Below are 10,096 nucleotides of genomic sequence, written 5' to 3'. Positions count from 1 at the left end.
AGCCATGTGTGTCGTGCCTCCGGGCGGGCAGGTGGTGGAGGTGGCAGCTACGATAGACGCGGAGAAGGCTTTCGACCGGGTGGTGTGGGAAGGTTTGTGGGGGGTGCTGGGTCGGTTCGGGGTTGGTGGACCGGGTCCAGTTGCTGAACAAGGCACCGGCCGCGAGTTCGCAGACGAACCGGGTGAGTTCAGGATATTTAGAGCTGCATCACGGGATGAAGCAGGGGCGCCCACTCTCCCCATTGCTCTTTCCCTTGGCTAATGAGCCACTGACAATGGCACTTAGAGCGTTGAGGGATTGGGGGGGGATTGTGTGTGAGGGGCGTCGAGCACAGGGACGACCTGTTATATATTTCGGACCCATTGGGGAGCATAACAGGCATTATGGGAATTGTGGAAGACATTGGCCGGTTCTCCGGGTACAAGTTGAACATGGGAAAGAGAGAGTGGTTCCCGATTGTGACCAGAGGGCAGGCGAGTAGGTTAGTTGAGTTTCAGTTCAAGGTAGTGGAGGTGAGCTTTAGATACCTCGGCATTCAGGTGACACGGGGCTTTACGCAGCTGCACAAGTTAAATTTGACTCGGCTGGTGGAGCAGATGAAGGGGGACTTCAGGAGGTGGGATGTGCTGACACTGTGATTTGTGGGACGGTTGCAGACAGTGAAGATGATTGTGCTGTTAAGTTTCCTGTTAGTATTTCAGAACCTCCCGATCTTTGTGCCGAAGTCACTTTTTAAAATGGTTAGTGCGCTGATTTCTGGGTTTGTGTGTGTTGGGGGGGTTCGGGGTGGGGGGGGGGGGGGGGGGGGGGGGTGAGAAGATCCTGTGGGTCAAGAGGCTGGTTTTGGAGCGGAGGCGAGGAGAGGGTACGGGGGAACGGGGGGGATGCCGTTGCCGAATATAATAAACTATTACTGGGCAGCGAACATTGCCATGATTATGAAATGCGTAGTGGGCGAGGGGTCGGCATGGGCGGGGCGGATGGAGGCGGCTTCCTGCGGGGAAACGAGCCTAAGGGCATTGTTAACAGCTCCTTTCCCGTTCTCGCCGGCCAGATACTCCGTGAGTCCAGTGGTGATGCTTGAGGGTTTGGGGGCAGTGGAGGCAACATTTGGGACTGGGAGATGCTGGGTGTGGGCACCGATCGGTGATAATCATAGATTTGCACCAGGGAGGGGTGCTATATGCGAGGATTCGGGGTGGCGGTGAGCAGGGATGGTGCAATTTGATGAGCTGGTTGTAGGGGGAAGTTTTGCAGAATTGGAGGGCCTGGAGAAAGGGTATAAGCTGCCCAGGAGGAATAGTTTCAGGTACCTCCAGGTTTGGGATTTCGTGAGGAGAGACGTGTCGTCTTTTCCTGGGGTTGCAGGACAAAGTGTTGGCGAAAGACGAGTTGGGGGGGTGGAAGGTGTCTGAGGCCTACAAGGAGCTGATGGAGTGGGAGGGGGCCCCGTTGAGGAATATAAAGCGTAAATGGGAGGAGGAGCTGGTAAGGGTGGTGGAGGCCCTGCGGATGGTGAATGCGTCCTCGTTGTGTGCAAGGCTAAGCCTCATTCAGTTTAAAGTGGTCCATAGGGCACATTTGATGGTAGCGCAGATGAGCAGGTTTTTTGAGGGGGTAGAAGACAAGCGTGGGCGGTGCGTAGGGAGGCCCAAGAATCACGTCCACATGTTCTGTGCATGTCCGAAGTTAAGGGGGTTCTGGCAGGGGTTTGCAGATGTAATGTCCGAGGTGCTGAGGGTGAATGTGTCCCCGAGTCCGGATGGAGTGATATTCGGGATATCGGATGACCCGGGAGTCCAGGAGGTGAGAGAAGCTGATACCTTGGCCTTTGCCTCCCTGATAGCCTGGAGACGGATCTTACTTGGATGGTGGGACTCATAGCCGCTAAAAGCAGGGTGTGGGTGAGTGACCTGGCAGAATTCCTGAGGCTGGAGAAGGTCAAGTTCGCCTTGAGGGGTTTGGTTGATGGGTTCAACCGGAGGTGGAAGCCATTCATTGACTCATTGACTTCTTTAAGGAGGATTGAGGAGTCAGCAAGCGGTGGGGGTGGGGATAAGGGTTTTAAAATGGGGAAGGTAGGACGGAAGAGGGAGAGCAGGGTGGGGGAGTGGGTGTTGATTCTTTATAATGTTGTATAATTTTGCTTTAGCTTTGGTTTGTTTATTTTTGGAATAAAATATTTTTAAAAAAACAAATGGTGCTTTTTACTGTTAACCTTTTCCTATCGGGTTAGGAGGAGCAAGAATGCTGTTCAAACTCCAAACATACACAATGTTCAATGATTAACTCCAGTACGAAGTTCAGAATTCAGGCGTTGTCGCTGCATGCCTGTCTTTGGCACTTTCTATTTATCTGCCTTTTGTTCAGATGTGCTGTGGCACGTAAACTGTGCCGAAACTTGTTATTTACAAAATAGGGATCTGTGTTAGGGTGATACTAATCCTCTAAAGAGCTGGGTGAGAGAAATCAGAATATCAAGATTGAAATAAAGGGGAAAATATGTAGAATGGCAGAAATTGACAAATACGACAAGGTAAGTGAGACAGCAGCTCTGATCTAGAGGCTGTGTTAGTCGTGGGTGCAAATCCCGCAATGGCCGCTAAATCTTGTGTGTGGCCAGGAATCGGATATGCGCTAGTGAGATCTGTTTGAGATCGTCCCTGGAAACACCACCACCCCCTCCACCCCGCTAGACCGCCAGTGATGTAATCCCCATAAATTTAAACACATTTTAATTTATTTAATGGGCTTGATGCCATAATATCCATCTGTGACGTCTCTCCACTCCCCCCTCCCCCGCCAGCGGCAGGACATCATGCAGGCGCAACTAACTACTGCGGGTGTGGGGGGAGATGCAAAGGGCCTGTAGGGTACATGCAGGGTGGGGGGAGTGTTACCCACCTTAATTGTGAGGGGGTGCCCCTTTCTGAGTGTGGAGTGCTCCCCTTATCCATGGGGTTGTGGGGGGTCCCCTTCTGCATGTGAAATGAAAAATCACTTATTGTCACAAATAGGCTTCAATGAAGTTACTGTGAAAAGCCCCAAGTCACCACATTCCGGCGCCTGTTCGGGGAGGCTGTTACAGGAATCGAACCATGCTGCTGGCCTGCCTTGGTCTGCTTTCAAAGCCAGCGATTTAGCCCAGTGTGCTAAACAGCCCCTGCCTTGTGTGGTTGGGGCACATTCCCCTTGTTCACCGAAATGTATGGTCGTCCATGGGGGAGGGTCCCAATGTTCAGTGGGAGGAGGCTTCAATTTCAATTTAGCTTTGAGATTGGGACGCCCTTTTTCACATTGGCGGTGTTACGGGTGTGTTTAGACACCGCCCCTCCAGCTAGGAAGGGTTCTGATATTGTACAGTGCGCCATTTAATCAGGAGAAAAGACAGCTGTGAAGCTGGCAAGTTTCACACAGCTTTTCTCACTTGATCCACCAGGAAAATTGCACCCAATGTTTATATCCTGATTTCAGTCATTTCTATAACTTCCATCGAAACATAGAAATTAAGAACAGGAGTAGGTCATTCAGCCCTTCGAAACTGCTCCACCATTCAATATGATCATGGCTGATCCTCTATCTCAACACTACAGTTAAGTGCTCTCCCCATAAATTAATTTCAAGTATTCTGAATATAAAACACAAAATATCAGCCTCAGTCTTAGAAAGGATTAAAAGAGCAGTACATCTCATTGTACTCTTCTATTGTGTTGGGAAGATCAAGGATGTCCATTCCATTCACATTGCTTGCAAGGTTGGAGAAGAACATTGTGCAAGACAGAAGAAAGAACATATGATGAGGCAGGTTCAGCCAATTTCAAATCAGCTGATTTCACAACACCCGCAGGAACAGTGTAACTGGGGCCTGAGATTCCTGCAGCAAAAGCAGATGATTTGTCACTTTGAATGTTACGAATGTAATGGGAGCTTTACTATTGTAAATAAATATATTATAAGCAAAACTTGTCATCTTCTCAATCGGGTCTTACCTTCCACTCGGTCAGCGTCCAGTGTAAAATTGCCAAGAAAGGTTTTATGTTTCACCACACATCTATACTTAGTGCGATCATCCAGTGTTGGTTCAATTCTTATTTTACTGGAAACGCTGAATGTTCCATCACTGTTCCTAACTAGATCCTCGGTGAATTGATTTTTTGAAGCATATTCCAGTTTTCCATCTGTTAATATCAACCAACTAATATTGACCTTTTCAGGATAAAATTCCTTCACATGGCATGCCAAGAAGTGCCCTGTACCATTTGCAGTTGTAACTTTGAGTGCGGATACGCTGACTTTTGGTTGGACTGTATAAAAGAGAACAGGACATGTTAGTTGTTAATACATTATCACATATTAAACTAGATTTTGTTGATTTTTGCTGAGAAACTTGAACATTCCACCCTGGCTGTTGTATCGGAAAAGCTACCACACTGATTCAGCTCATTAGTTCTTTGTGTCTCCTAGTCTGACACGTTATTGTCTTTCTCTACTACAAAGAGTCAATCATAGAATCATAGAATTTAAAGTGCAGAAGGAGGCCATTCAGCCCATCGAGTCCATACCGGCCCTTGGAAAGAGAACCCGACTTAATACCACGCCTCCACCTTGCCCCCGTAACCCAGTAACACCACCTAATCTTTTGGACACTGAGGGGCAATTTAGCATGGCCAATCCACCTAACCTGCACATCTTTGGACAGTGGGAGGAAACCGGAGCACCTGGAGGAGACCCATGCAGACCAGGGGAAAGTGCAAACTCCACACAGACAGTCACCCGAGGCTGGAATTGAACCTGGGATCCTGGAGCTGTGAGTCAGGAGTGCTAACCACTGTGTCACCGTAGCGCCTCTGTTTGCAAATAAATTATTCAAAATTTCCCCCATTTCCTTACTTTTATTTACAATATCACCATTACATGTTTTCAAGAGTCAAAGTCCTCCTGAGCACTTCTTTAATTGTGTTTTTTATTCTGTTTGATTTCCTTTGCAAGTTTCACTTGCTCTTTGTAATCTGACTACTGCTTTCCCCCCATGCATGGACAGCAGTCTTTGTGATTGTGTTACTAACTGGTGAGTTCAGAGTCACCAGGGGAACTAGAAGTTTCATTTTGGAATACATTATTATTTCTTATAGATTGCCAACATATATTATTGCACCTAGCAATAAATGCCTGATACTAAGAGTGTGACAATTATTTTATAGTACAAGAGAAAATGATAATCTTTCTTACCTGATACTTGCATAATTGAACTAATCTCTTCTTTATGGGGAGTAACAAAAACAATGCAGGTGTATGTTCCTGCTTCATTAAACTGTACATTTGGAAGGTAAAGTGAAGCATTTCCTTTCCGTATATCATCATCAAACATCTTTGCTCCAGTTCTTTTTGGGTCATGATTTCCTCCGTCAAATATATACATATCTCTCTGGTTTGTTTGCGAACTAAATGCCCATCGAACAGCTATGTCTGTGAGATCAGACTCTGGTTGATCATATTTGCACATTAGAAGTGCATCTTCATTTGCTGAAATTTCCAGTGGTGAGGGGAATATCTCCAATTCTAAAGATCCTTTAAAATAATTTAATATTTTAAAACAGGATTTGACATAATAGTACCCTCATATTATTAAGTTATTATTACGATCTTGGTAGAGACCAGTACCTTGTTTTCAAGAAAAAAATCCAAATTCCGAGCTATTTGTCAAAAGATTGAAGCCACAGGATTCCACAATTAAAACAGGAAGAACATTGCTGTGCAGAGTGAAGCAAAGCAAACACTAAATACTAACTTAGGTGACCTTCCACACTCTCGAGCCCAGAATCCAGATCAGTTAGACATGAATTAACACAGAATTGAGATCAGGAGAAACTTCTTCATTCTTTGGGTGGTGAATTTGTAGAATTCTCTATCACAGAAGATTGTGGAGGCCAAGTCACTGAACATATTTAAGAAGGAAGTAGATAGATTTCTAGACTCTAAAGGCATCAAGGGATATTGGGAGAAAGTGCGAGTATGGCTTTGAGATAGAGAATTCAATGCCAGAGCAGGTTTGATGGACTGAATGATCTAATCCTGCTCTTATTTTCTATTTTTTATGTTGCTAACAGGACAATTTTGGTCAATTCCAAACTATAAATAACACTAAATGACAGATAAAACTAAGACAGACCTTATGAATTGACTAGGCAATCCACCCACCATATAGGTCATCAATCTCTGTCACAAAGTAATATGGAAATATATATTTACATTGGAGGCAGTGGGCAAAGATTCATTGGATCTTTCCCTGGGATGCGAGGGTTTTCCTGTGATGAGGCTCAGTAAATTGGGGTTATGTAATTAGGAGTTTTGAAGATTGAGAAGTGATCTATTGCATCCCCTTTCAATAAAGGTCAACATACCATTTGCCTTCCTAATTGCTTGCTGTACCTGCATGCTAGCTTTCAGTATTCTTGTACGAGTACACCCAGGTCCCTCCGAACATCAACATTTACAAGTTTCACACCTTTTAAAAAACATTCTGCTTTTCCATTTCATAACCAAAGTGACTAACCTCGCATTTCCCCATATTATATTCCATTTGCGATCTTATTGTCCACTCACTAAATGTCTCTACATCTCTTTTGAGCCTCTTTTTGTGCACCTCACAGCTTGTATTCCCACATATCTTTGATCTTCTGCAAACCTAAATATATTACTCTCTGACTCTGTCTAAGTGATTAATACAGATTGTAAAAGAGGGCAGCACGGTGGCGCAGTGGGTTAGCCCTGCAGCCTCATGGCGCCGAGGTCCCAGGTTCGATCCTGGCTCTGGGTCACTGTCCGTGTGGAGTTTGCACATTCTCCCCGTGTATGCGTGGGTTTCGCCCCCACAACCCAAAGATGTGTAGTGTAGGTGGATTGGACACTCTAAATTGCCCCTGAATTGGAAAAAATGAATTGGGTACTCTAAATTCATAAAATAAAATACAGATTGTAAATATCTGAGGTTCCAGTGCTGGTCCTTGTGGCACTCCACTTGCCACTGCCTGCCAATTTGAAAATACCCCACTTATCTTACTCTTTGCTTACTGCCTGTTAACTAATTCGATATCCATGCTGACATATTACCCTAAACTCCATGAGTTCTTGTCTTGCTTATTAACATTTTGTGTGCCATCTTTATCGAATGCTTTTTGGAATCTAAGTACGCTACATCTACTTTACCTAACCTATTTGTTACATTTTCAAAAAACTCCATTAAATTTGTCTAATATAGTTTCTCTTCCATAAGGCCATGGTGACTTTGTTCATTAATTTTTAAAAAAATTTAGTGTACCCAATTCATTTTTTCCAACTAAGGGGCAATTTAGCGAGGTCAATCCACCTAACCTGCACATCTTTGGGTTGTGGGGGCGAAACCCACGGAAACACGGGGAGAATGTGCAAACTCCACATGGACAGTGACCCAGAGCTGGGATCGAACCTGGGATCTCAGCGCCGTGAGGCAGCAATGCTAACCACTGTGCCACCAATAGTTCATTAATAATAGATTCCAGATGTCCTAATTACTTATGTCAGACTAATTAACCCATCGATCCTTGTTTTTTTTCTTTCCCTTCTTTGTTGGATAGCGGTGCTACATTTTCTACTTTACAATCTGCTGGTAGCAGTGAAGAATCTGCAGAATTTTGGATAATCATGGGGATTTGTCAGACTTGAGGACTTCATGCCTTTTTTGTAATTTGTTCTCTGCTGACATTAATTACCTTAATTTCCTCACTCCTTCGGCCCCTAGGTTACCTTTTGTTTATGGAATGTGAAGATAAACTATTTGTCAATGCTTTATCATTTCTGCATTCATTGTGACAATTTTTCCTGTATTTTTTTAAGGGACTAAATTTTGCTTTAGCTACTCTCTTCCTTTTTATATACTTGCAATTTTCTCTTTTCATTCCTGTCTTGATTACTCCCTTATTAGTTATTCCTGCCGTTTTCTGAAACCCTCCCAAACCTTGTTCTTTGCCAGATTATAAATCTTCTAATCTAATATTATCCTTAACCTTCTTAGACAACCATGAATGGATTTTTCTTGCTGTGTTTTCTTTTCAAGTGAATATATATTTTTGGACATTTATTTAAATGTTTTCAATTGTTTATTTACCGTCATATATTTTGGCCTACTTGCCCAATCAAACTTAGCCAGCTTTCCCCTCATTCCTATGTAATGGCTTTGTTTAAGATTCTTGTTTGGGGCTCAAGTATGGCAATCTCAATTTTTTTCAATGGAATTTTGTCACTATGAGAGTACTGATTGACCCTGTCTTGTTTCGGGGCTGCTTACCTTTGGTGATGAAACCATTATAAGTTGCGTGAATAAAGCTGGGACAGGTTACTACTCATAAATTCATCAGCGAATGCATTTGAATGGAAAATGGAAAAAAAAAACGATTATTATCTATTCATTTGCCCATTTATGCTGGTTCATGAAGGATTAGGTTTGTGATTATGAAAATTAATTTTAGCAGAAACGTGAAACCTAACTTGACCAGTGCAACTCCAGCTGTATTTTCGGTGTCATTTTTTGATTGTGGCCAAAGCAGAGACTCTATTGCATTTAATTTTATAAATATTAGTAAGTTTGGTCTGGGTTTTGCAGCAGTGATGATGCCAAAACTGTCAACATTCACCAAATTGACAGCAACTTCTGGAGTCGACACATGCGAAATCAACCGCAAAAATTCCAAAGTTGTTGTCAATGATCCTACACCTTCCCACTTATTGCTGATGAAGCCCCAACAGACTGAAATGACTGAACTGCTGAAGGCCTGCCATTTTGCTCTCTGTCTCATGACTAAAACACTGATGTTAAATAAGGCATAGCTGGTTTTTAACGGCATGCTAAATTTACAAGCGTTGTTGAATAGCCTCAATGTCGCTAAACAAATGGCATTAGTGAAGTGTCAAATTTGTCCATTATAATTTATGGTTAGTGATAAAACAAGGGTGCCTTTGACTACAAGAAGCTGAATGCAAAGATCCAGTAGTCTTTGGAGTGCAGATGTCCCTTTTCTGGCGACAGTTTAAATCTGGTATCATGTCAAGGGGATCGTCAGGCATCCAAAAACAGTGATGTCATCAAGAAGGGTAAGCAGCCAATCACTTTGAAGTACTCTCAATAATTGCAACCCAGGCAGTAAAAGCCACTGAATCCTTTAGCTATTACTTTTTACATTTACAGTTGGCAAAATAAATGATTAGGCCATACACATAAGATTAAAGTAAAAGATTAAATATCATATACAACTTTTAAATATTATTAAAAGTATGTGGAATTTATTATTTCAATGGGGAGATTTGGTATTCAACAAATGTTTCAAGACCAACAAGGCTTTTTAACAGTAATTATGAACTTGGGACACCATTAAAAGCCCAGTTACAGCTGATTGGAGAAGGTTTTAACAGCAAAGCTGAGAGTATACGACTTGCTGTTAAGGCCATAAGGCATAGGAGCAGAATTAGGCCACTTGGCCCATCAAGTCTGCTCCACTATTCAATCATGGCTGATATTTTTCTCATCCCCATTCTCCTGCCTTCTCCGATAACCCCTGATCCACTTATTGATCAAAAATCTATCTATCTCTGTTTTAAAGACACTCAGTGATTTAGCCTCCACAGCCTTCTGCGGCAAAGAGTTCCACAGATTCACCACCCTCTGGCTGAAGAAATTCTTCATCTCTGTTTTAAAGGATCACCCCTTTAATCTGAGATTGTGTCCTCTGCTTCTAGTTTTTCCTACAAGTGGAAACATTCTCTCCACATCCACTCTATCCAGGCCACGCAGTATCCTGTAAGTTTCAATAAGATCCCCCCTCATCCTTTTCAATTCCCAACGAGTACAGACTCAGAGTCCTCAACCGTTCTTCATACGACAAGCTAGTTCAATGATTTTTCCGGTGATTTGCAGTCCTACAGGACCTCAAACGTGCACCTTCACCAGAATTCACAGTAGTATTTATGGGAAATGCTGACAGTTTCACTGTCATTACTACCACCTACTGAACGACATTAAAACTTAGCACAGCGAGTTCACGATTGAAAGAGTACCTTACTCAT

At 43.3% G+C, this 10,096-nt stretch overlaps 1 protein-coding gene across 1 annotated transcript in view; it reads right to left on the bottom strand.

The window, feature by feature from the left end:
- Positions 1 to 3,952: 3,952 nt before the first annotated feature.
- LOC119970952 (natural cytotoxicity triggering receptor 3 ligand 1-like) overlaps positions 3,953 to 10,096 on the bottom strand; it is a 24,462-nt gene continuing 18,318 nt past the window's right edge. Inside the window, exons 3-5 of the mRNA XM_038806063.1 lie at positions 8,325 to 8,375; positions 5,231 to 5,569; positions 3,953 to 4,305 (exon numbers count right to left, since the gene is read on the bottom strand). Of these exons, the coding sequence (XP_038661991.1) occupies positions 3,968 to 4,305; positions 5,231 to 5,569; positions 8,325 to 8,375 (728 nt within the window). The 3' untranslated portion in view covers positions 3,953 to 3,967. The remainder of the gene's footprint in view (positions 4,306 to 5,230; positions 5,570 to 8,324; positions 8,376 to 10,096) is intronic.

This window comes from Scyliorhinus canicula, chromosome 9 (genome assembly GCF_902713615.1).
Source record: "Scyliorhinus canicula chromosome 9, sScyCan1.1, whole genome shotgun sequence".
NCBI classification, from domain to species: Eukaryota; Metazoa; Chordata; class Chondrichthyes; order Carcharhiniformes; family Scyliorhinidae; genus Scyliorhinus; species Scyliorhinus canicula.
This window is presented reverse-complemented; position numbering and strand designations above follow the sequence as displayed.